This window comes from Lytechinus pictus, chromosome 17 (assembly GCF_037042905.1).
Source record: "Lytechinus pictus isolate F3 Inbred chromosome 17, Lp3.0, whole genome shotgun sequence".
Classification (NCBI taxonomy): Eukaryota; Metazoa; Echinodermata; class Echinoidea; order Temnopleuroida; family Toxopneustidae; genus Lytechinus; species Lytechinus pictus.
In genome coordinates this window covers 11,038,440-11,066,188 of record NC_087261.1, presented here as the reverse complement: position 1 = coordinate 11,066,188, position 27,749 = coordinate 11,038,440, and the positions used below count along the sequence as shown (strand labels likewise).

The window sequence follows — 27,749 nt, the reverse complement described above, 5'->3', positions numbered from 1 at the left end:
CAGCGTTGACAACTTTCATGAAACAGTTTCTGGATCGAAGCATGTTACTTAGGATGATAGCAAAAAAAATATACTGTATATCGCACAGGGCTTTCCACAAAGCAGAATTATGATTTTAGTATTCCTAACATTATGCAGAACTTCAAATGAAATAATAAATTTTACTTCTTGGAACTTACACATTTAATGCAAAGTGTGTCGTATCGGATCGCACAATGGACGCTGAGCTTAAGCCATAAAATGAATATAATACTTAAAGTTTCATGATTCCTTCAAACCTACCTGTAGTATAATTCCAGGAAGCCATATAGTATGAGTCCTGGGGATTGTTTTAGAAAGATCTGCAATCAAACGCAACTCTAAAAAAAAACACATGTAACATGATTTTCAACTAATCAACCACGCGTACTCCGGACTTACGCTTGATAAGTTTCATCGCAATTCCGTCTGAAACGCCCCCGTCCAGTCCAAAGGCGTTTCTATTCAGTATCCCACCCTCATCACAATATCAAGGGGGACGGGTGCGTAAACATCTTGTCAACCGCTGGCCAAATAAAGGGGGAAGTTCACCCTGACAAAAAATTTATTGTAAAAATAGCAGAAAAAATAATGAAAATAGAAATAAACTCTACAAAATATTGGATAAAAGTGCTACATGAGGGTAATCATGTGTCCAACCAACATTGGGCCTTTTTTTTTTATCCAGTGTGATGAAAATTTTGCTCATTCTAAAGTAATTGCTGCCTATGATTTTAACCTTCCTGGACGATATGCTTCCCGCATTGGGTAAAATACTGCCCAAAATTGGTTGGACACATATTCACCCTCGTAGTGGTAAAAAATTACCCAATATTTTTTTTACAGTAAGGTTTGAGGAAAATAAATCAAAGATTTTAAAAGTTATTTGAATTTTTTTGTTTTTCATTTGCAACGTCATATGTGAAGAGCTTCACAGAATTATAAGAATATGAAATTTCATTAAAAAAAAGGGTTTTATTGTACCTTTAGTATATCAACAGGCAAATTAGTTCACTCCCGCTCCTGAAAAAAGACAAATTTGGGCCAGCATAAACCATTGAAAAATTGAAATTTATGCATTTATTTTACATTAAACATGGGGCAGCTGCTCGTATATTATGATGTCACAAATCAAAAACTGAAAATTCTAATAACTTTCTAATTCTTTTATGGATTTTCCTCAAACCGTCACCAGTATTTTTTTCTGCTACTTTACAATAAACTGTTAGTCTTCCCCTTTAAACTATTATTACACCCACTGACGCGAAACGCGGCGTATTAGCTTTTTTTGGAAATAATTTAAACAATATATTGTATTTTTGTTCAACATGGCAAAGACCTACTTCTAGAATATACTCCGTGTTCTTCGCTGTTCAAAACATCCAACCCCAGGGGCGGATCCAAGATTTTCCAAAGGGGGGAGGGGGCACACTTTCCCGACGAAAAATTTGACCAGCAAAAAAAAATAATAAAGAAATGTTTTTAATCAATATTAAACCAAAATTAAGGATATTTCGTCCACGAAAAAAATTGACAGACAAAAAAAAAAGGTATTCACTTTCAAAAGGAGGGGGGGGGGACACCTCTAATTTCACTGCATATTTACGGTACAATTTTTTATTCGCATTAAAAATCAAATCAAAGCTAAATCATTATACTACCAACATCATGACTAAATCTTACGATATTTCTTTTTTGCTGCGAGATTTGGTTCAAACATGAAAAATGCCTATCTTACAATAAATGTATTCATATGAATTTCGGTCAGGGAAATTGTGAAAATGATAAAAAAATGTATTTCACTTTTAAAAGGTTTAACCCCTTCAAATCACTTTGAATTCTACGTTATGTTATTTCATTCATGACAATCATAAGCAACAATTTAACTTCTCTCTTGCCATGTACGTTTTGCTTCTATTGTGATCTTGTCAAAAAATAATAAAAAGGGCATTGTTAGTAACGTATAATTAGTGACCAATCTGATTGATCTTTTGAATTGTAGATGAACCTTCTGCATTTTTCAAAATATATTCTCACGATTTCTTAGAGGGGCAAGTAGGTAAAGAATACATACATGGCGACACCCAATGCGCAGGATATACTAGACCTAAAGATTCTCCAAGACCTAACGTCGATGAAAGTATAATAAGACGAAGATAAAAAGAAAATGCTGGGTCATTTAGACCTACAATAGTGCTGAATGTGTTTTAGACGGCACTACTCCGACACTGTTGTGGGTATATGATATCTTTCGATATGAAAAAAGTACCAGTATCAAGCAGGCGTACGTTTAATATCAATTTGCTTTTCTCGAAGTTGGTCAACAAAGTTCGCAGAAACTTTGTAATGCCATTGTCACACCAGCGAAACCCCTAACCAACCAGCCAACCGATCAACATGATCAAAGACAAAGTCAATATAATATTTTTGAATGGCATATACCAGTCACATCAGTTGGTTTGGAGTAGACTTCGTTGGTGTGACTTTAACCATGCTTTAACAGTAATTGATAGATTCGTTGTATTGTATAGTGCAGAGTGAGTTCAAGGTAACCCTGTAGGTATAAGGACCTATAGCCACTCCTAGCGAGGGTGCTTCCAAAACTGTCAGTACAAACATGGATATGAGGCACTATTAGGAACGCACCATTAGATATCGAGGGGGGGGGGGCTGGATGTTTCTTTGTTGAATTGTCTTACTATATGAGGAAAAAAAATTGACTCGCCATCAGAGTAAAAAAAAAAACTAAGTCCACTGACAATCATCTGAAAGATGCACAAAATACTTGTCTCAATGGAATAAGGGAAAAAATTACTGAAAGAAAAACTGATTTTTTTTGCATCAACCCAAACTTCCAGCCACCACTTTTTTTGCATCAACCCAAACTTCCAGCCACCACTCCCCCCCCCCCCACCCTGGGTATCTTATGGTGCGTCCCATAAGTTCCTGCCGGCTAAACTGACTCAAGACCGCTCTAGACGGACCAAAGGTTTTCGTTGTCCCAAATCATCGGCTGGTATGAAGTCGGTTTCGTTGGTGTGTCTGTAGCAGAAACCACAATTCTGTATATGCCGCCTGGTTGTACTAGGTCCAGGTGCCCATGTGCCAGGCACTCATCCTGGTCTTCCTGGATCCCAGGTTCCTTGATTGGAATCATGGTCAAAAGTGTTTGATGAATGTAGGCAATACAAATTGTGTCATACGCGACGGATGAAATATGACAGAGATATTACATACTAGTAGGGCATATTGGCAATCACATGGCAGACGCTTTCTATAACGCAAATATTGTTTCGTCAAAAGCCCTTCATAGCAAAACAGTCTTTGTCGAAATGTAGTTAATCAAAATAGCACTGTCGTCGACTTGGACTCTGGAAAAAACGACAGATTTGCAATGTTTATCCGGTCCGATACTTAAGACGCAGTGCTGTCCCGGTCCACCAACTTTTGACAATGACCTCTAATCTGTCCATTGTGATTTGACGGGCGTTTTCAATATATTATGAACGTTGCAGGAAGCGTCTGCGAAGTGGATGTTAAACTACGCTACAGACGAAACACTGGGCGGCAATGGCACCGTGGACAAAACGACGAGCAAATATTGATCTGTCACGTGTGTATATGAAAGAGGACAATCGCGCATTTTCAAAACATACAATTTGCTGTCACGTAATAGACAATATTAAACGGGTAGGCCTCTGAGTACAAAAACACATGTATTTTCTTTTCTGAAATCGGTAAGTGATATATTCTCCTCAGCAAAATACTAACTCAGAATGAAAAATTTGTTCCACAAGTAGATGGAACAAAACAAACTGGGTTCCCTGCCCGTACCATGCGGACCACTACATTCTCGCTGAGCAGAGCACTAAGCATGCTAAGTGATGTGAAACCATGCATGGAGAACCATTTTTTTAGAAGGGTTAATTGGTAATAATTTACGAGTCTTGGGCTTCCAAAATTGGTCGCATTCGAACCATGTAGCCAAAGTGATACATGAGACGCAACACGTTAACTAGGCCTATGTCAAACCATTAACGCCACTTAACAATCCCTTGTTAATATTGATATTTCATCTCTGTTGCAGCGTACTACAATAGTATTAATAATTGTAATACCTAATGAGAATTTCATATTTTAATATCTCCTCAAGGGGCACTGCAATTTAATAATGGACATTTCGGTTATGGTAAATGGTCTTTGCAATGATTTCTGATCACTCGATAGAGTTATATTACACATCTTTTTTTATCACTCTTAGCATCAGGAAACTCTCATCCCCTCGGAAAAACCCACTTAAATATAGAAAGTGATAAATAATTAAGAACCAAAATAACATATATGAATACACATACATCTTAAAAATAGAAATAGTTCAAACGAGGCCCACTTAAAAAAACAAGATTTTACAAATGAAAAATTAAACAGCAGATTTCACTGAAAGAAACAACCAAATCGTTATGTGAATTGCTATAATAGGAAAGATTTTCTACAATTTTACAGAATAGGTCTGTTAAAAAAAGGGGAAACAGTTTTATTACAACGAATTTGTATGATTGCATACACCAAATACAAATTATCTGTAATTTTACACAAATGCATGTAAGATTACAGGTGTTTTCGAGACTGCTGCAGGAATTTTTGTCTTTTTTTTAGTAGAAAATGTTATAACAGTGTATGGTTTGGCGGCGTATTCAACCATGAACCACGAAGAGAATATAAACATCAATACCTACCAGCATCATATATTATTTCTTTCTTCCATCTATTTTCAAGGTAGACTCTTGTATGATTAAATTGAAAATCGCACCACTTTCGTGTATTTCAATTAAAATTGAAGGTTACTTAGTTGAAGGGGACAGAAGAAAAAATTGAAGGGTACCATTTCATGAAGCTTGTAAAACAGTTACCATAGTTACCAGTGCTTCTCGGCCATTCAGCCAATGTCACTGAAATTGTCAGAGCTGACAGTTAAATCAGCGTTGACAACTTTCATTAAACAGTTTCTGGATCGAAGCATGTTACTTATAGGATGATAGGAAATAAAATATACTGTATATCACACAGGGCTTTCCACAAAGCATAATTATGATTTTAGTATTCCTAACATTATGCAGAACTTCAAATTAAATTGTTTTACTTCTTGGAACTTACACATTTAATGCAAAATGTGTTGTATCGGATTGCACGATGGACGCTGAGCTTAAGCCATAAAATGAATATAATACTTAAAGTTTCATGATTCCTTCATACTATACCTGTAGTATAATTCCAGCAAGCCATACAGTGTGAGTCCTGGGGATTGTTTCAGAAAGATCTGCAATCAAACGCAACTCTAAAAAAAAACATGTAACATGATTTTCAACTAATCAACCACGCGCACTCCGGACTTGCGCTTGATAGGTTTCATCGCAACTCCGTCTGAAACGCCCCCGTCCAGTCCAAAAGCGTTTCTATTCAGTATCCCACCCTCGTCACAATAAGGGGGACGGGTGCGTAAACATCTTGTCAACCGCTGGCCAAAGTAAAGGGGGAAGTTCACCCTGACAAAAAGTTTATTGTAAAAATAGCAGAAAAAATAATGAAAATAGAAATAAACTCTACAGAATATTGGATAAAAGTGCTACATGAGGGTAATCATGTGTCCAACCAACATTGGGCATTTTTATCTATCCAGTGCGACCAAAATTTTGCCCATTCTAAAGTAATTGCTGCTTTATATATGATTTTAACCTTACCGGACAATATACTTCCCGCATTGGGTAAAATACTGCCCAAAATTGGTTGGACACATAATCACCCTCGTAGTGTTAAAAAATTACCCAATATTTTTTTTACAGTGTAGTGAAGGTTTGAGGAAAATAAATCAAAGATTTTAAAAGTTATTTGAATTTTTTTGTTTTTCATTTGCAACGTCATATGTGAAGAGCTTCACAGAATTATAAGAATATGAAATTTCATTAAAAAAAGGGTTTTATTGTACCTTTAGTATATCAACAGGCAAATTAGTTCACTCCGCTCCTGAGAGAAGACAAATTTGGGCCAGCATAAACCATTGAAAAATTGAATTTTATGCATTTATTTTACATTAAACATGGGGCAGCTGCTCGTATATTATGATGTCACAAATCAAAAACTGAAAATTCTAATAACTTTCTAATTCTTTAATGGATTTTCCTCAAACCGTCACCAGTATTTTTTTCTGCTACTTTCCCCTTTAAACTATTATTACACCCACTGACGCAAAACGCGGCGTATTACCTTCTTTTGGAAATAATTTAAACAATATCTTGTATTTTTGTTCAACGTGGCAAAGACCTACTTCTAGAATATACTCCGTGTTCTTAGCTGTTCAAAACATCCAACCCCAGGGGCGGATCCGAGATTTTTCAAAGGGGGAGGGGGCACACTTTCCCGACGAAAAATTTGAACAGCAAAAAACAATAATAAAGAAATGTTTTTAATCAATATCAAACCAAAATTAAGGATATTTCGTCCACGAAAAAAAATTGACAGACAAAAAAAAAAGTCTTCACTTTCAAAAGGAGGGGGGGGGGACACTTCTAATTTCACTGCATATTTACATTACAAATTTTAATTCTCCCTGGATCCGCCAATGTCCAATCCCTTATGGTTGTGAATGAATGAAATAGAAGAAAAGGAGTAAGTTTGCAGATAAAGCTTAAACGAAGCACATGTTAAATATTGCGAACAGGTTTGATGATTCAGGGTTTTACTGGCCATGATGAAAAAGCGCTTCCCTAATCAGAGAAAAATTACGTGAATTCCGGGTTTCTTCTTGAAATCTGTGAAATCTCTCCGTTTTCCATTTCGAGGAAGAATGGGGGCTCTGCCCAAAATTCCTCCTATTTATTCCAGGAGAAGATCATCTTCATCCTCACCGATGGATTAAGATGGGATCGATTTGGTCAGGATTTGCCCAATTTTATGAAGATGGAAGAAAATGGGGTGAAAGCTGACTGGTTAAATGGCGTCTTCATGACCATGACAATACCAAGCACATTCTCTATTGCTACAGGTAGCTTTATATCTTATTTATTTATTTTCATTAATTTATCAATGAACCTATTTGTTTATCTATGTATCGGTTAAATTTGTATAAATGTACCCATTACTCATTAATTATTTTCATTGATTTATATCCAATATTGATTTATTCATTTTAAGTCTGATAGATTGTAAATGACTTAGTACAGTTGAACTATTTTTAGAAACAGATACTGACATCCGACCACTAGATGTATTACAGCATTTGCTGCTTTCAGGTCAAATGGTCGGCCTTTAATTGGACAAATTATACGAAATGAAGGATCTAAATATTGTCTAAAACAGATCGAAACTTTATTCAACATGGCTCGACTCGGAGTTTAATTTCTTTCGTTCTCAATTATAAAGTAATAATGGATTTATTATGTTTGTTGCTGCTGTTGCTTGTTTGCTGCTGTTTAATGGGGAACTAAATAGTAGTCGTAGTAGTAGTAGTAGTAGTTGTATTTATTTCCTATTTCCGCATTAAAAGCATAATACGGTGGATGGCCCACATTCAGCATGACTGTGCCAGTAACGCTGGTTTTCCGTGGGGTCCAAAAACATTTAACATTATAGGCCAAGAGCATTAGGTTTAAAATGGAAATTTCTGGTAAAAAGCTGATTTTTCAAGATAGGACCTGGAATGTGTCCAGAATAAGAAACTAAAAGTCCTCATAAATCCTCCGTGGGGGTTTTCCGTAATCCAAGATGGCGTCCAAAATGGCCGCCATTAACTGAAAATGGGCATAACTCACTCATTATTCACACTAGACATCAACTTTCAGAGCACATTTCATGGTTTAAAGAGGTAAAAAGATCTTGTGATATAGGTTAGAGTGAAAATAAGCAGAGTAGGGTACCTAAAAATCCATGGCGTCCAAAATGGCTGCCAAAGCCTAACAATCCGCTATTCATCTGTCTATTACTTACTTTAATGACTTTAATGTTGTTTCTATTAAATGGTCAAGTAATGAATTGGGACAAGTTACAAGGACATTTAGTGGTCAAGTATATCCCAAAATCCAAGATGGCTTCCAAAAATGGAGTCTAAAATGGCTGTTTTTACTTACGAATGGACATAGTTCATTTGATATCTGCCTGAGATATACGATTTTGGTGTCTAAACCATGGTTTGAAAGGTCAAATAATACAATTGGACAAGTTAAAAGGATATTCAGTGGTCAAGCATGTCCAAAAATCCAAGATGGCTTTCAAAAATGGAGTCTAAATTGACTGTTGTTACTGAAAAATTGTCATACTTCATTAAAAATCCACCTGAGAGATATGATTGTGGTGTCTTTACTATGGTTTTAAGTGGCGATATAATACATAGGCACAAGTAGAAAGGGCAATCAGAGGTCCAGTGTGTCCAAAAATCGAGATGACTTCTAAAAATGAAGTCTTAAATGGCTGCTGTTACATACAAATTGACATAGGTCATTTAATATCTGCATGGGAGATAAGATTTAGGTGTCTAAACCATGATTTGAAGGGTCAAATAAAAACATGTGGACAAGTTAAAAGGACAGTCAGTGGTCTAGAATGTCCAAAACTCCAAGATGGCTTCCAAAAAATGGAGTCTTAAGGCTGCTGGTACCTAAAAATACATACTTTATTTAATATCTGCCTGTGAGGTATGATTTGGTTTTTAAACCCATGGTCTAAAGAGCCAAATGAAACCTTGGGACAACTTACAAGGACAGTCAGTGGTCCAGTATGTCCAAAAATCCAACGTGGCTTCCAAAAATGGAGTCTAAAATGACTGATGTTTCTTACAAAATAACATAGTTAATTTCATATCCGCCTGAGAGATAATATTTGGGTGTCTGTACTATAGTTTCAAGTGTCAAATACTTTGGGGCAGCATAATGATATGCAATTGTCAATTTTGCTTCATAATCCAAGATGGCTTCCAGTATGGCGTTTCTCATCGCTTAAAAGTAGTCATACTCAATATTCACCTGTGAGACATGAATTTTGTTTCTGCACTATGGTTTGAAATGTCAAATATATATTAAGGACAAGTCGATCGCTAGGAATGTTCAGTTTTCAATTATATGTGCAATTTGGTTCTCAAATTGAGCAAAAATGCCTGCTGTTACCTACTCCTAAATCCTTAAGATTACTTTTCCCAAAGGTATTTAAGCGTAAACACCACAATTATTCCTCATATGAGGATATTGTATGAATTATGATCATATTTTAAGTGATTGTGGTCATTTACACGCCATTTTGTAAGCCATTTTGGATTTTTAGGAAAAATGGACAACTGCATTATCATTGTTAACAATCCCAAAAATATTATTTGACCCTTCAAACCATGGTTTAGACACCAAAATCATATATATCAGGCAGATATTATATTAACTATGTCCATTTGTAAGTCTCAGAAGTCATTTTGATATTATTTGTTTTGGCGTCATCTGTGCGTCACCTGTGGGAGGCGAAAAGCAAACTGAATCACTATGACCCACAATTCTCTCCTCCCAATATAACTGTTTATACTCCATTTTTGGAAATCATCTCGGATATCTGAACATACTGGACCACTGGCCCATGGTCTAGTCACCAAAACCAAATTTCATAGGTGTATATTAAACAAACTGTCGATTTTTAAATTACAGTAACCAATAATTTATACCCAATTTTTGGAAGCCATCTTGCAGTTTTGGGCATAATTGACCACTTTCTGTTCTTTTAACTAGTCCAAATATATTATTTGACCGTATAAACCATGGTTTAGACACCAAAATCTTATATCCCATGCAGATATCAAATGAACTTTGTCAATTTGTATGTAACAGCGGCTACTTTAGACTCCATCTTTAGAAGCCATTTTGACCGATGCGGTCACGTCTTTTATATCGCACGTTAAGTGCGACTTTAAGTCATACTTGAATATTTGTTAAATACCCCCTGATGTGGACACGGATAACCTTAAACTGTAATGACATATCGCTTTAAGTGCAAATAATTTCAAGATATTTAAACGCGACATTGATCATTCCAACGCATATAGCCTTATTGTGGGAACTTACATTTTATTACCCTAACATAAATTACTAGACACTTGTTTAACGTTCTCTCGTAAAAAAATGTATTTAGATAAAATGAGGGTACATAAACATGATAAATGAATGCAGGTGGTATATCCTGGTGGTCTTATCTTACAGGAGCATTTCCCACCATAACTTTAAATTAAATTTAAGTTGACTGTCATAAGAAACTTCTAGAACTGTAGAAGGTCCAAGATCATGCAACAGAAAAGAGGACTGACCTTCAGAAAAAGAGAAATAGCAAAATGGTTTAAAAGCACTATTTGAGGGAAAGTTGCATGACGCAGTAAAACCTTCCAATAATATACCCAGATACCCATAATGGAAGCCTTCATGTTTGTGTGTGTGTGTGTGAGGGTGCGTGTGCGTTGGTGTGTGAGGGTGTGTGGGAGCTGATACGACATTTACTCCTGCGACATTTGCTCCGGTTCTAATATCTCCGAGGGCATACGATTAGAGTAAGGATTGTAATAAAGTTTTTGGTTCAGTATAATGCAAAGATGAGGATTAGGGTTTATTCAGTTTGGGGGGTTAGATTTAATGCTTTACTTGCTGATTTTCCATCGGAGCAATTGGCGCCAATTCATATGAGAGGTGGGGATGGGGAGGGGTGTGGCACAACGTGAGACTCTTCTGAGGGTAGGGGACTAGATTTTGAAGAAAAAAAAGATAAAATTTATTTTTCTCAAAATTTATCATGTTCTTTTTCGTTCGCTACGCTTAATAGTAAAATACATTTACAGAGTGGCAGTCATCGGAGCAATGGGCATCAATTCAGATAAGAGGTGGGCGGGGGGGGTGGGTATGACACAATGCGAGACTGTTCTGAGGGTGGGGACTAGATTTTGAAGAAAAAAATACAATTGATTTTTCTAAAAATTTCATATTTTCTGTTTCGCTCGCTACGCTCAATAGTAAAATATAGATTGGAAATGGCAGTCACCATTTTTATGATGGTAACTATATCAGTACATGTGACTTATCTTTATAGGACAAGTCCACCCCGACAAAAATTGATTTGAATAAAAAAAGAAAAATCCGCGCGAGCATAATACTGAAAATTTCATCAAAATCGGATGAAAAATAAGAAAGTTATGACATTTTAAAGTTTTGCTTAATTTCACATAATCGTTATATGCACATCCAGGTCGGTTTACAAATATTGATGACATCACTCACTCACCTTTTCTTTTGTATTTTATTATGAAAATGTAAAATATTCTAATTTTCTCCTCATTGTCCTGTGAGACAAAGTTTTATTTCTCACCAATCATGTGGAATTACCATTGTTTAACATCAAATGATTCAATCGAGTTGGTCCTTATTGTCAAATCTGTAAAAATTGAAATATTGTATTATTCAAACAATAAAAAACAAAAGAAATAGTGAGTGAGGGACATCATCGATTCTGTCATATGCATGTGCATATAACTATTTTGTGAAAAACGAGCGAAATTTTAAAATGTCATAACTTTCTTATTTTACATCAGATTTTGATGAAATTTTCAGCATTATGCTTGTTGGATTTTTCTCTTTTTATTCAAATCAACTTTTTGTTGGGGTGGATTGTCCTTTAACATTTTTGCCATTACATGGAGATGTGGATTAAATCATCATCACACTTCTATAGGTGAAAATCATTTTCGGCCACCCGCTCTGTAACATTACGTATTGTTTAAACATTTAAAATAAACTCGTACTTTTATTTGAAAATCTTGTAGATCAACCCAAACCTAATGCGGGTTCCAAGTCCACAATTGATCTGAATTCGTTTTCAAGTTCAGATTGATTTGATCAAAATATTTGTGGAAAGAAAGGAAATCGTCACTTTGCATGAGCTCATTCATGCGTGTAAATGATAACACAGCTCACATAAATAGCATTACCATAAGGTAACATTTTGGTCAACAATGGAGAGCAGTCTGGATTTATTACCCAGTTTCCTTAAATGTAGGAAACGAATTAAACGGGTTTCGGAAACCAGAATTTACGTGTATGACAATATATACAGTGCGTATCCACAAAAAAGTTTGCACTTTGAAAAAGCCTTGGGAATTAAAAAATATACAACATGTGGGTAATTTTTCATATATAATCTTGGGTTTGAGTCTCATCTATCCAATGAAAGTAAACGTTTTGACAGAATGATACATTTGAGTGAGCACTGTCCATTTTTGTACAGCTCGCAGAAATCTGTTTGCGCAGAAATGCTCGTTTTCACGCTGTGTCAAGGGGAAAGGGCGAAATCAAACTTTCCCTGCGAAACATTTCTCATACATTTCCCTTGCACTTTTAGTCAATTGAAATAAAACGGATACATTCAAGCATTTTGTAACAATTTTGCCACTCAAATTGAAATTTCAACATTTAGTAAGCACAGCCTGTACCCTTTTTGTGCCAGCTGGATCTGAGGACATAACTGAATCTGAACAAAAGTTTATATCAGACATCTCCAACATTTTTTCACTAAGTTTTTATCATTTAAAGTGGTTTACATTTAATTTTTCATTTAATACTTGTTTCTCCACACTTTTCTCAAGCTTGACAATGATTAACAAAATGAAAATCAAGCCTAAGCCATTTCATGTAAATCACAGCATGCAGTGTTAAGCAAATATCTCTACGGTGGCCTAGGTGTGTGGGGGAGTGGGGTGGGGCGCAATGCACTCTTCAAAGTGTTTTGGGCATGGAAACAAGTAAAAAAAGCTAAAAGATATCTTCAAATCAATTTTACTAGCTAAATTCCACGTGTTCTTCATGATCAAGGTCTACTTTTATTCGCATAACTATTTCAAAGTTCTGCGCAAATAATTTTTCACTAACTTTTCAAAAGTATGTGGTGCTCACTCAAGCAGAAATATATTTCGACAGTTATAACGTCATTTGCTTAAATGGATCTGTACCAATGTTCGAATGTGGAAAAATCTTTAGGTTATTACAAATGTATATTTTACAGGATTTTTTCAAAGTGTTAACTTTTTTTGATACGCACTGTATTTGGCAAATCAATGGGGTTTAGGTACTTCTTTTCCATTTTTTGAAATTGTTACCTCGAAAATATGGGTGTCATTCCCTAAAATGGCCAGTAAATCTTGAGGCATAATGGTAGTGGCTTTTAGATAATTGTGTTTACATTTTATGTTTTTCTGGTCAATGTATTTTTTAGACCAAGTTATAAGGTCTACGGTGATAGAAAGTCCAAGATTGCGTCCAAAGTGCCCACCCTCTACTAGAAATTTCCCACATCTCACTTTTCCTGGTGATGTAATTTCTAGAGAGAACTCATAAGATGGCGGCCTTGGCCCTGACAGCACCTCCATCCCCATCACCTCAATTATCTTACTTGTCTATAACCATCCACGGCTACTGAGGTGACCATTACTCGCTCAATTATATCTAAGAGCTGTTTACCCATGTCATGGTGTTAGGGAACCACAAATGCCATCAAAATTAAAAATCAATAGAAAATAGAGTGACGTCCAAGCAAAAGTGTGGGTGGGTTTGAGAAAGAGACCCCTTCCCCCCGTTTTTCAGCTATATCATTATTTGTATACCTTTTCTTAAAAAGGTAAATTACTGCTGTACTTCTCAATGAAAAAAATGTATCTTGTAAGTGTTTACAAAATTATAAGCTTGGTATTGATTTCATTAAAGTAATATTGTATCAGGATAAGGGTATTTTGCATCAAAATCACCATGACCTTAGTTTTGCTATCTAGCCTTGGCCATAGCTCTTGAGAGTAACTCGATATCGAGATTTATGAGTACGGTTATGATTTATCTTGCATTGTAATCTTCGAACTGATATAGGAAATACTTGTTTGTAAATCATCGCAAATTTATGTCATATTGTGCTAAGCACCAATAACATAATCAAGTTATTAAGATCAGGGATGATTTAGTAGTTTCCTTCTCTAATTGAATTTCAACTTTTCGGAAGAGTGATGTATCTAGGCCTAGTATAAGTATATTTTTTTGTTCCATGATAAGTTCAGTATGTCTGACAATATATTCTTATCGATTACTTAATATCTAGTTAAAGCTCTCTTCGATGGTGTTTGTATGTTTCGCACGGCTTTACGGGGTGGTGGTTTGGGGACCGTTTTCATGAAAAAGTTTGTCATTGAATTTCACCGACCAAATTCGCTCTGAACCAATCACATGCGAGGATTCGCTGTAACTTCTTTGGACATCACTGATTATTTGTTTCATGGTGCTCCATGTGATCTTTGGCTAGTTTGAATTCCTTCTTTTTTTATTTGAAATGAAATTCTTATAACTCTAATCCAATTTTGACAAATCATAAGCGTTGCATTGAGATAATTGTTAGAACACTGCCATGGGTATCAACAGGTGGGGAAGGGGGGGGGGGGGGTGAGGATCATCATAATTTGCTCCCTTTTTAATCTGACGTAACCGGAATGTATTTTCTTGTAGTAAAATATACAAAAAACCCTACCGTCGGACTCGTGGCAGGGGGCATTGTGATCTCAGGCTCGGTCATTTCGTTCCCTCGCCCAACCCGCTTTTCACAACCTCTTGACGCGCTTGACGGACTAATTAACGCAACATTATGTTCATCATCCGTTAGGTCTGTACCCTGAAAGCCATGGCGCGATCCACAACCTCTTCTTCAACGCTACGTCCGGGGAGAAATCACCGTCATTCATGGCGACCATGAATTACACCGAGTGGTTTGACGCAGGCGCGGAACCGATTTGGGTGACGACGATCTTACAAGGTGGAAAGGCCGGTACCATTCTCTACACGGGGAGTAATGTACCCATCAAGGGGGTGGAACCAACCAAGAATATACCAATTGACCTATCAGGATCATGGTTAGTATTTTTCTTCTTTGTCGTCACCTATTACTTCCTCTATCTCTTCTTCGCGTTCTTCTTCTTCTCTCATCATGACGAATTCGCGTAGGAATTAAGTTCACATAATCATGATAATGGGATTCGGCAAATATGAAATTAATTACTTTCTTGCAGCGGACATGTCCTCCCAAAGCGTCTACTCAAATCCCCCCTCTCTATCGTACTTGTTATGGATACGTTTGTATGATACAACCTTCTTTTCTTTCTTTTCTGATGATGTACAGCTTTAGCATACCAATGAATGAACGAATTGACAACGCGTTGTCATGGATGACGAGCCGAGATTTCGACATCGTCGTCATCTACTTCAACCTGCCAGACTTCACCCTCCATAGCTACGGGACCGAGGACCAGCGCACAATCGATACCTTATACGAAGTCGACGACGCCATCGGCTACCTATTCGAACGCCTCGAGGAAGAAGACCTTACCGACACCGTCAACGTCATCATTGCCAGCGACCACGGGCACATCAACTCCGAGGTTGGGAAGCATGTTTTGTTGTATGATTACATCAACGTTACGGATGTTGATTTTATTATCGCAGATTACGGTCCATGTTTTCAGCTTAACGCCGTTGATGGCAAACTTGACCAGGTAAGAAAAAAGGAAATCATACGAAATACAGAAAATAAGACGGATAGGGCGTTGCAAGAAACTTATATTCCATTCTAAATCAATTGCAAGTAAAAAAAAAAAAAGTCCTTTAATTAAAAAGCATGTTTGTAGGTGATTCGCATCATTTGCAACTGAACTTGCTTGAAAAGCGCAATTACACATTATTTTGGAGTTACGCTTGTTTTGCAATTTAACGTTAGTTTCTTTCAACGCCACATAAGAGGCGAACTCAAAATAAACAAACCAACAAGTGAGCGGACACCAGATTATAAGTCTAAGGTAGAGTCAAGCAGATGATCCTTGGTCTTAGACGACCACACGAGGAGCATTTCATGAAACGAATAACCAATGATTGTAATTAGATCCGGAAATCATTGCATTTAATTAGCTAATCAATTTGGCAGCAAAAAATAACTATTTGTCTCATAAAACCCCTGATCTCTAAATGCTGCTCAATGAAATTTCTTGGACAATGTAAACAGCGCCATCTTGTCAACCTGTAAGCAACATTGAAGTAAAAGTTCAACTTGATCCTGCAAATTAAACTAATGTGCTAAACCTTGCTAAAATGAACATATTGTTTATGTAAATCATACTAGTTTGATCAAGTTAATGAGATATATCTTACATGTATGACCTCAGATAAGGACATTGTTCATGATCGTGAATTTAGGCAAATGGCATATGGTGAAATGAAGTTGTTGACCAAGCTTCTCTCGCATTCTTCATTATTCTTTCCTCCTCTTTCCATTCACCTCCCCTCCCTCTTAACCCCATACCACAACCCTTATAGGTTTACACGGCTCTAGAGAATGCTCACCCTGCACTCACCGTCTACAAGAAGGATGAACTTCCGGAGAGGTATCACTATGGCAACAACGAACGCGTTCTTGATATATTTGGTTGTGTTGATCCTGGATGGCATCTCCATACGGTAAGCCCACGTTCCTTAGGCCATCTTTATCATGTTTGTGGAGCCTAGTCTGTATAGATGAAGAAAAAATATATAGGATATTAGGGCTTAAGCTTCGATCATTGTAGAACAAGATCGCCTTTTCATAGGGAACATTTCCATAAGGCATATGACAGCGCATGCGCAAAATAGCCAATGAGAAGGGCATCAAGACAAGTGAACATGGCATCCACGACAACGGCCTTCGGTGTCCTTATAACTATTTAAGTCCTGGAATATCTATCAGCTTTCCCCTCAAGTTAGAAAATTCTTTAATTATGAAGTGGAGTAAATTTTTTTGCAACAAACAAGGACATATCGCGAAAGATAGTTTTTGTGGCGATGCCGACAAGACCTGACATGTAAAAGTATTCCGCCATCTCGTCAAGTAAACTGGAACTTGAACCTTCCACTCGTAAAAGATAGTGCATCATTTTAGTTGTTTATCTTTTCAGTCACGAAACATTGCCATTCCTCACATATGTCTCTCATTACCAAATCCAGACAATCCAAGGCAATGATACCTTCCTCATCTCTGATCATGGATATGATAACCAATGGATGGTCATGAAGTCATCTTTCTACGCTCAGGGCCCACACTTCAAGAAGAACTACCGCGCAGAACCCTTCGAATCGGTAGGTAGCCTACTCACTGGCTCCTAGGACACCTTGCACGCGTTTTATGCATCGATCTAAATGAATATTAATGATATAAAATGTCTCGCTCCCACGTAGGCCAACAGAGCTTTGACTGTCAAATCATGTCAGCTCATTCTTCCAGCGTCTGTGTAAGGGTGTGTTCAATGTCGATTTTCAAATTTAAACAGCAATATGAATGATGATCGAAAAATCAATAAAAAACACCGAACACAAACACGATCACCGGTGCACTGTACAGTGTCGAAAATGTTAAACCGTTTATATGATGATCGTCTTTATTTCCCGCTTTCGTTAGCGCAGCTTTAGTGCGCAGTTCCAGTTTGACCCATCACAAGAAAGGTATAGTTCTGTTTGTGAAGGCTTCCACTGCGAGTGCAAATTTAAAGACGTCTTAAAACTAAATTGAGTTCAATGTTGCATTCTCGGTGCTCAAGGTCGTAAAATTCGAGCCGATCGCGTTTACAAACGCATCTTTTTCGGCGTTTGAATTTTCCTCCGGATCATGATTCGAAAGACTTTTACTTTTACGACCGGGAATAGAGGACATTGAACACAACCTTTGCATCTCAATGTATCTGCGTGGATGTCCATGCTATGACGTCACTTCCGTCTATTTTTATATCACCATCAGAAACATACATGTCCAAAAAACTCTGTTAGTTATGTTTAATACAGGGCAGAGAAGTGTATCGGGTGCTACATATTACGACACATGTGGAATATATTTTCATAGCTTTGATTGGCTCATGGGAGAAGGAAATATTCAACAGCCAACGTGATAAAGGGCTCGCATTTATATAAGATAGTTTTAATCCTTATTTTTAAAGTCCAGGAAAACTGCGTATAGACCCGATAGGTGTTCTACTGAACGCCAGCCTTTATTTTATATGATTAATCAAATTTTGCCATTGTAAGTGGGACGACTACCCGTCAATTAACTGTAAGGACAGTCAGACTCCATGTTCAACTAGGAATATTTTTGATAGACGTTCTGCAGCAAAATTGATTTTCTTTTTTATTCGAACAATTCCACCATTTTCATCATGATTCGCTCTTATTCTTGCCAAACAGGTGGACATCTATTCCATGATGTGTGAGATCCTTTCGCTGGACCCAGCTCCAAACAATGGATCACGCGAACGATACGCGGATATGTTTGCTTCGGACGCAGCGATCCGAATGGTTCCGACAAGAGTCCAAATCTCTCTGCTCCTCATCTTCGTAATGGCAATATTTGTGTAAAATATGTTTCGGATAGAATTACTTCAATGTTGTATATATACAGTTTATTTTGATTTAGGCGCTCAACAGACTTCCAGTTCCTCGACATTTAGTAAAAAAAAGTATCTTTATGTCCGGCTCATAAAACCACTCTCACTTTAGACAGGAAGAGAGAGAGAGAAAGACAAAGAGATAGAGAGAGAGAGAAAGAAGGGTAGAGAGAGAGGGGGTGGAGAGAGGGAGAGGGGGGTGGGTTAGGGGTGGAGAGAGAAAGGGTTCATGGTCGTATTTATATCGAAAAAAAAAGGTTAACAGACAATGTACGTGCTTGTCTGGTACTGCATCCTTCTTATTCTAATAATACACATCGAGGTGCCAGGGAGAGAAGGTTTTATGATCCTGTCCTACTTATTCTGTTACCCTCAACACGGTTTCTTTACCCCTGTTAAAAAAAAAGTATCCCTTTTATTGGTGGGAGGTGCAATATGAAAATTTAAGAACCAAACTTTTTTTTTAACATTTTAACTCTGTTTAAACTCTTTCATTGAGATATAGTAGTGGTGTGTTTGCTCGACTTATTTACTTATTTATTTTGTTTAGATCGAATAGCATGTGTCATTTTGATTTTTCTTTTCATTTAATTCATTCATAATTCATCTGTGTACTGTATATAATATGGGTGATGCATGTACAGTGCGTTTTGAAATGTGTAAGAACAATTAATGGGTAGATTTGCATTTTGAATATTGAATATTGAATACAGTTGAATAAATTTGCGACACATTACATTCTGAAGATGCGCCGTTCAGTTTTTTATAATTGGATATAAGTTATGAGGTCACAGATGGGTGGAACGATTAATAGGACGGTAAAGAGACAGAAAAAATTAATAGACATAATAATTATGTAAAAGAGACGCAGAGAATGTCAGGGATTGACAGAGAGAAATTGAGATTTCACATGGAGTGGATGGACACAGACGGACAAGAAAGGGGCGGGGGGGGTGAGAGAACTGAGATACAGCGGAAACACAATTCAGAAAAGGAGGAGATAAAAAGGGAGAGGAAAGAGAGGGGATTCGTTGAATTGGAATATAGATGACATGACTGAGGGCCCGTTGCTTAAAAATTAGTATTATGGTAACTTTGCCATAAAAAAGGTATAACTTCCCTTAAATCCTTGATTCTAATTGGCTGCTCAGCATTGTTACCATGGTAGCTACCATCGGATGGCAAAGTTACTTGTATGCAACGGTGCCAATGATAGGAACCACGTTGAATAGAGAGAGGGGGGGGGGGTGAAGGGGATACAACAAGGAGGTACAGAAGGAGTAGAGAATTATGATTGTATATATTCACAGGTTCTTGACATCATGGTATTATTTTTCGAATAACAGAGTAATAAATAATAATAATAATAATGTACATTTATATAGCGCTTATTACAGTAGTTTCTAAGCGCTTAACATTTATATCTTCGTGTTCTCATTCTTTGTTGCTGTTTTGAATTTATACCCTTCATCTTTATTACATAATGTATGTGAATGTATTATTGTTGACAGGGTCTCACGGAAGACCAGCTTCATTGGTGATGATGAGTCACCCTGTCTAGTAATTAAAAAATAAAATAATAAATAAGTGAATAAATAAATAAATAAATAATAAAATACCAGTTGTATACAGTGGCGTAATGAGTATTTCTATTGTCTTTTCACTTCACATTTCCTTTCTCTTAACCGATTAGAGGCTATTTGCGGTATATAAAATGATGATTATTATTATTATTGTTAATGAGTAAGAAAAAAAAGGACAGGGGACAAAAAATGGTGTACGCACGGGGACGAACCTAAAAAGTCGCAAGCGAGCGAAATCAAGGGAGCAAAAAATCTGTTCTTTTAAAATAAAAATATGATGTAATGACATATTTTAATACAAAGGGAACACCTATAAACTATTAATAAAAAATGTCCCACACACGCTTTACGATAATCATGAAAATGGCAAATACGCATCTTTTTAAACTTTTTTGTGCGTGAATCTATTGTGTTGTGATGATGAAAGAAACGATTATGGAAATCAAACCTAAGTCGGAAGCTGGTTGCAATTTACCCCCATAATAACGCTTGTAATTCAAATGATAAATTTCGGAATTGTTTATATTTAAAAAAATTCTTGCTTACTGTCTATGACTGCGTTTATTATTATTATTTTTTTTAATTCAATAATACTTTTAATAAAATATGTCTCGTAGCCAACAATTCTGAATTATGCATTTTTATAGTCATTACATGGTATGATAAATGTGTTTACGATTGTATATTAGGCACATCGATTTGATTTAACAACAAATACGAATAACACTGACAAATAATGCAATTAATAAAACAAAACTGAGAACCAATGTCTCTTTCACACTTGCTTGAATAACCACTAAGCCAAATCAAAGCGATTGTTTGTGCCACTTGACATGAATTAATACATCTGTCACTGTGCAGGACAGTTGGACCTTGACCAACAAAAAATATTAATTCTAAAAATGGATTGACAGGATGTTAACAACTCCACTTGTTATAGGACGTGGCCTACAACAGGAGTGATAGGCTGCCCTTATTACCATTCCTATTTGATATCTTCTAATATCATTCATCAAAATAGATGAGAGCGGTGCCCCATTTCATTAATTGATTCTGTTTCACGACAGTGTGAAACGCTTTATCGGTCAAATCTACCAGGCTTTTGGTTGATATTGACAATTTTTTATCGGTCGGACACATATTCAACAAGGTTACAAATTAGCACATTGCGATGATTTCATTTTTTGTTGCTGGGCTGATAATACCTTGCATCTCAAAGTTTAAAAATTTTGAGGGCAGCTTGGAAAAGGCAGTATTCAACAGTTTAAAGGAAATATAGCAACGTTGTCAGTCTCATAATGCCGAAAAAGGTCTCCTGATACCTGTGAAGAACTCTTTAGAGACTACAGAAGGTTGCTACCCATGTTATAATTCTAAAATCTAGCTTATTCTGAGCTGTCATCGGACTATTCACATTTTGAGATACGATGTTTTATCAGCCCAGAAGCGTTTTTGCCCCCTCACACCGAAGGAATAAAATCTAAAAGGTTCCGACTATGTTGGTGATCTTTAGGTTATTCCTGGCAAAGACATTTTAATACCTGTTAACAACATCCTTCTAAACGCCTGTTCTAGTTTTGACCGGAAGATATTAATTACACCAACAAGCTTGACTTGTCGATCCTCTCCCTATTTAAAGGGATGGTCCGGGCTGAAAATATTTATATCTTAATACATAGAGTAGAATCCACTGAGCAAAATGCCGAAAATTTCATCAAAATCGGATAACAAATGATAAAGTTATTGAAGTTTAAAGTTTAGCAATATTTTGCGAAAACGGTCGTCATGAATATTCATTAGGATGGCTGATGATGTCACATCTCCACTTTCCGTTTTATGTTATTACATAAAATCGTATTTTTTTCATTATTTCATACTTGTGTGAATAATATGTCTCCCTTATAATGAAATAAGTTGCAGCAATAAAAATATAATGCACTAAATCAGTTGTCAATTCAATTTTTCTAGTTCTTGGAGGAAAAAATAAAATACAAAAGAACAAGTGGGGATGTGACATCATCAGCCCACCTAATGAATATTAATGACGACTGCTTTCACAAAATATGGCTAAACTTTCAAATTCAATGACTTTGTTATTTGTTATCCGATTTCGATGAAATTTTCGGCATCTTGCTCAGTGAATTCTACTCTATGTATTATAATATAAATACTTTCAGCCCGGACCATCCCTTTAACACATCGTATAATCGAATGTATTCAAAGATGTAATCCATGAAATATGAATTTTTATTATCATTTTTCGGGCAATATTCTCTGAAGAAAAGTGATGAGAAAAATACTTACAAAGTTACTCTCAACTTGATCCTGAAAGGAATCTGAGAAGATTTATCCACACAGTTTATTACTTCAAATTTCTTACCCATGGCAATTACCAATTGTTTTAGAGTGGACTTTATTGATATTCAAATAAAAGGATTTAGGAGAAAAAATCTGAAGATATATGATAAATGAAAAAAATTGCACATTTCTTGAAGTGTAAATTCATTTTCAAATTCTCAAGTAATGCACTTTCCTTTTTAACTGCAAATACATGTATGCATTATGACACACAGTGTCATGCATGTAGCTTTAATGAAATTCACAAAATGTTCATTGATTTTATAGGAATTACTGATAATGTCGTTGGGAAAGCCATCTATTGAAGCTAAAAGAAAGGAAACCGGAACGAAGGATCTCTTTGAATGTACACTTCTCATTTAACATTCAATCAACTCTATTCATCACTGAACAAAAAAGAGAGAAATACAATATGGGAGGAGGACCAGGGGGGGGGGGTACTTGGTGCGTCTGGTACCATTGGGGGAGGGTTGTATTGGTGGGAGGCAGGGTGGAGTCATTGAGTTAATCCTCTCAATTAAATATATAACCTTCAAAGTCTGTTTCGCAACATTATATCAAAGACATTTAGTCTTCAAATATGATATTTGAATGATAATCTCAACATAGGTTTATTGGCAGCACCTGAAACATGTAAAAAGCATATTTTATGTAGTCAACGATAATTGATACCTTAATTGCAGTAAAAGATAAAAATAGAAGTGATATGACTGGCGAGTTCAACCGCAGACAAACATTGACAGTCCTCGATTAATGTGATTAAGAGACCACCGGTATTAATTATATCCAATTAACACTTGTGATCATTAATAGAGTATCAACTTTTCCTTAAAGGAATGGTCCGGGCTGAAAATATTTATACCTTAATACATAGAGTAGAATTCACTGAGAAAAATGCCGAAGATTTCATCAAAATCGGATAACACATAATAAAGTTATTGAAGTTTAAAGTTTAGCAATGTTTTGTGAAAACAGTCGACGTCTTGAATATTCATTAGGAGGGCTGATGATGTCACATCTCCACTTTCCGTTTTCTTATGTTATTACATAAAATCATATTTTTTCATTATTTCATACTTGTGTGAATAATATGTCTCCCTTAATGAAATAAGTAGCAGCAATAAATATCTAATGCACTATATCAGTTGACAATCCATTTTTTCTAGTTCTTGGAGGAAAAAAATTGAATAAACCTAATTTCATATAATAAAATACAAAAGAACAAGTGGAGATGTGACATCATCAGCCCACCTAATGAATATTCATGACGACTGTTTTCACAAAATATTGCTAACTTTAAAATTCAATAACTTTGTTATTTGTTATCCGATTTTGATGAAATTTTCGGCATCTTGCTCAGTGAATTCTACTCTATTTATTAAGCTATAAATACTTTCAGCCCGGACCATCCCTTTACTGTGTAATGTCTACTGTATCATCACGCAAATACGAACCTGATGAATGTCTTTTGAGAAAATGGAATAATGAAAAGAATCTAGATCGTTTGCACTGGTTGCGGTGGCGTAAGAAGTCACAATGATTTGAGGAATAGGGGTTTTCTAAATAGCCGCAAATGAGCAAAGCGATCTTTTTTTAAACTCTTTTAATTATTTTTTTTAAATGATACCATTTCTCCTCTCATTTCCTTTTTTTTTAATTCTGGAACAGGAACAAAAACATTTCAGGAGGATCTTTTCATTTCATTTCAAGATAATCATATAAAGATGTTTGGAATGGAGGAGGCTGCTAAAAAGCGGCGCTTGTAGAATAAAGAGGGAGAGAGAAATAGCGTGTGAGTCATAAGAAAGGTTTATCGATACATGCTTATGGAAAGGCGTTTATCATTTAATCATATTTCTTGATACCATGTATTCAATCATGACTAATTTTATCAAGAAATCAAGTTATTGATATCATCAAAGCGTATTATTGATATAATGAAATCATGTTAATAAAATGATGTTCTTGATATCGAGAATGGTATATAACGTTCTTGATATTGAGAATGGTATAACGGCTTGCGATGCGTATATGTCGGAAGACTGGCTAAACGTCCTGGGTTCCGTTTCATGAAGACGTGTTATAATAACAAATACACAATTTCTATTCACTATCAGCCAATCAAATCAAATGATTTCGGTAGCTTATAACTGTCATTGCAAATTTGTTACTGTTACAAGTTTTATGAAACTTGCCCCCGATGTGGCAGCGCCTTACAGAGAAGGATAATTTAGCATGGTGAGTAGGTTGCTAGCGTAGGGAGAGGCGAAAATAGAGACAAGAATTTAGAATTCACTGGGTACGGAAACCAATGATTTACTGAGGAATCAACGTTTATTAGCCATGTAATTAGTAAACCCATACGAGTGAACGCACGGTTACAGGCAGTCATATTCACCATCTCAGATCGATGCATGGAATATTCATCTCGTATCAAATTAACCGTACGGTTTGAAATCAGATGTGTATCAATGATAACGATGAAAATAGAAAATAAAGTTAAATAAAGTATAAAAGATCTAGATCTTAATTTGAACCACAGCCTCATTAACAAGGTAACAATTCAACATGTACAGCATAAAAAATTAATATCTTGTGTATTTCACCACAACGAAATCGATTTATTTTTGTTTTAAAAGTGCTTTTAAGAATACCAAGATTTGCGTGGACCCCAAAATGATAGGAGAAATAAACATAGATTATTTATTCGCTTATTCGAATACAATGATGATTGTTGTCTTCATCATTTTACAGTGCGTCTCAGAAGAACGGTGCTGTTTAATCGGTGTCTTATGGTAGCTTAATAACAAATATAGATTGATGAACATGATAAATGGTATATCATTGCAAACCGTACGTGGTCGCTTTATTCATTTGACATGTTTGATGCAACTCATTTGATCACCGTAGATGCGATATGATTGGGTTTTAGAACATGTAGAAAGTAGAGTTTAGACATGAAGAGGACAGTACCAAGAGAAAAAGGTGCAAGATATAATAACAGTTAAAAGCTTTAACTCTTAAAAGAGGGTAACTGATTATTTAAAAAAAATATTAAAAGACGAGTCCATCCCAACAAAAGTTGATTTAAACGAAAAGAAAAAAATCCAACAAACATTGAAAAAATCATCAAATTCGGGTGTAAAATGACAAGATTATGACATTTAAAAAGTTCTCTTCATTTCACAAAACAGTTATATACAAATGCTGGTCGGTAAACAAATGGATGGATTGTAACGTCACCCACTCGCTATTCCTTTTGTATTTTATCATATCAAATATGCCATATTCCGGCTTTTCCTCATTGCCTTGTGAGACAAAGCTTTATTCATCCCTGAAGATATTGTGTATTACCATTTTTTTCAAATCATTTTATAGTTCAGTCAAGTTGGTCCTTGTTGTCAAATCTGTAAAAATTGAAATTTTGTATTATTGTACAATTCAAACAATAAAAAACTAAATAAATAGTGAGGGACATCATCGAATCTCTCATTTGCATGTCACTCAGCTTTGCATAACTATTTTGTGTTAAAAGAGAAAATCTAAAATGCCATAACTTTTTTTTGTTTTACAGTCATCCGATTTTGATGAAATTTTCATTGTTACGTTGGTTTGATTTTTCTATGCTGATTTGAATCAATAAAGAAATGTTTTCTGAGGTGCATTTAGTAGAAGAAGCTTGGATTAATTTTATAGTCTGTCGTGTCCCCATCTTTCTGTTCCACTTCCACTTCTTCCTTCCCCCTCTTAATCCCCGTCTCACACCTCCTCCCTTCTAAATCTCATTTTACCCCTCTCACAACCCCTACACCCCTCAACCATTTCCACATCTCTACTTTCACCTCTCCTCGTTATACCTTTAAGTCTTGTCCATTCTAGTTATCTTTATAAGGATCCAAAACTGTGTGTGAAAATCTGATATCTTGCTGGTCCATTGTTTCCCGTCCCTCTGGCCCGGGAACAAACACGGACTTCCCCGATCTGTCAGCCAGAGATGAGAGGAGATATTGCTGCTGTATCAGTCAAATGAGTGTCCTATGAAAACAAAACGTTCTATGAGATAGTTATGCTTAGCCTTTCGATGCAGCGCGTGTCCCTAAATTTAAGTGGATAAAATGCAGTGAGAGGTAAACGCACACACGCACACCCTCTCACGCACACCCTAACACACATAATTTGAAAAAGGCTTGGGGCTGTTGCCCTCTCTTTAAATAAAGGAGGGAAAATAATAAAGAAAGGAAATAAATGATGAAATGATAAACTATGAATAAATTTTCTGGAGATTATAATATTATTAAAATATGTCAAAAAATAGATTTCGTATCGAAGAGGTAATTTTCTTGCTTGCACGCTTCGCTCGTTTTTAACTATCGAGACATTTTCGAAATAAAACTCAACTGATATATATGAAACATCCAATTATAATGATGTTCAATCAAGCCTCAATCAAGGAGCTGGCCCTTTCTACTGTTCTCTTCTCATTTGTTTCCAAATTGTCTATGTTAATTTTAATTGTTTTTATTTACATGTTTGTGCAATTTGTATTTACAACAGTACACCAGTAAATGATGGGAACATGGGCCCTTAACAACTAAATTGATGTATAATTTCATGGAATGGTAAAGGAACCACAACTAGTTAATGTCTCATTGATTTGACCCATCTATGTAACACTTTGGAAAACGGTTATCAATTCAAAAAAATAATAATTTGGGCAAGTTGGGGGGAAATTCTTAAACTCCTAAACTCTTAAATAAAATTTTGATCAACTTTTCGTTCTTACAACCCAGTGCACTGAAAATACAGGTAGCATATTACCCCAAGCAGGCTCTCAAAAGGTTTCTAAAATTTGCAAATGAATATTTTCGGCTTTTTAGGACAAGTTATTAACATCCTCTCTTGGGTGAAATCTGAATGGACTCGGATGTTTGTGCTAACACGAATAGGTGGCTGATATTATCTCAAGAGAATGTCGTCCATATGACCTATAAAAAAACTGAAAGGAATAGGAAGGGGGTCCGGGGCGGGTAGAAGGATGCGGAAGAAGGGGTATTGTGATGATACTTATTAACTGATTCTGAGTCAATTAAAGAGGAATTTCACCCTGATATGTCATTGAGGTAGGTGCAGTAGTGTAACAGAGAGGGGACGGTTCGTGCATGAGGAGCCACTTTCGTGGGGAAAGAGAGTAAAATGAAGGAGAATGGAAAATAAAAGAGTTGAATTAAAAGAGACACGATTTAAGGGCTTGGGCCCTGGGAAAGATGTTGAAAGGACGTATTTTTTACGGTTGCCAGACGTCT

General features: G+C 36.1%; 1 protein-coding gene across 1 annotated transcript; it reads left to right on the top strand.

The window, feature by feature from the left end:
- Nucleotides 1–6,889: 6,889 nt before the first annotated feature.
- LOC129280809 (ectonucleotide pyrophosphatase/phosphodiesterase family member 7-like) lies at nt 6,890–20,140 on the top strand. Its single transcript, XM_064112455.1, has 7 exons — nt 6,890–7,057; nt 14,716–14,962; nt 15,229–15,601; nt 16,416–16,556; nt 17,079–17,210; nt 18,306–19,614; nt 19,657–20,140. Exons 1-6 carry the CDS (start codon nt 6,967–6,969, stop codon nt 18,474–18,476), a joined length of 1,155 nt encoding a protein of 384 aa, XP_063968525.1. The 5' UTR covers nt 6,890–6,966; the 3' UTR covers nt 18,477–19,614; nt 19,657–20,140.
- Nucleotides 20,141–27,749: the final 7,609 nt, after the last annotated feature.

Coding starts and splice junctions, on each gene's coding strand:
- LOC129280809 (XM_064112455.1), top strand. CDS start 6,967: ATGAAGATGGAAGAAAATGGGGTGAAAGCTGACTGGTTAAATGGCGTC. Junction 15,602..16,415: donor TTGATGGCAAACTTGACCAG/GTAAGAAAAAAG, acceptor CAACCCTTATAG/GTTTACACGGCTCTAGAGAA. Junction 16,557..17,078: donor CTGGATGGCATCTCCATACG/GTAAGCCCACGT, acceptor TACCAAATCCAG/ACAATCCAAGGCAATGATAC.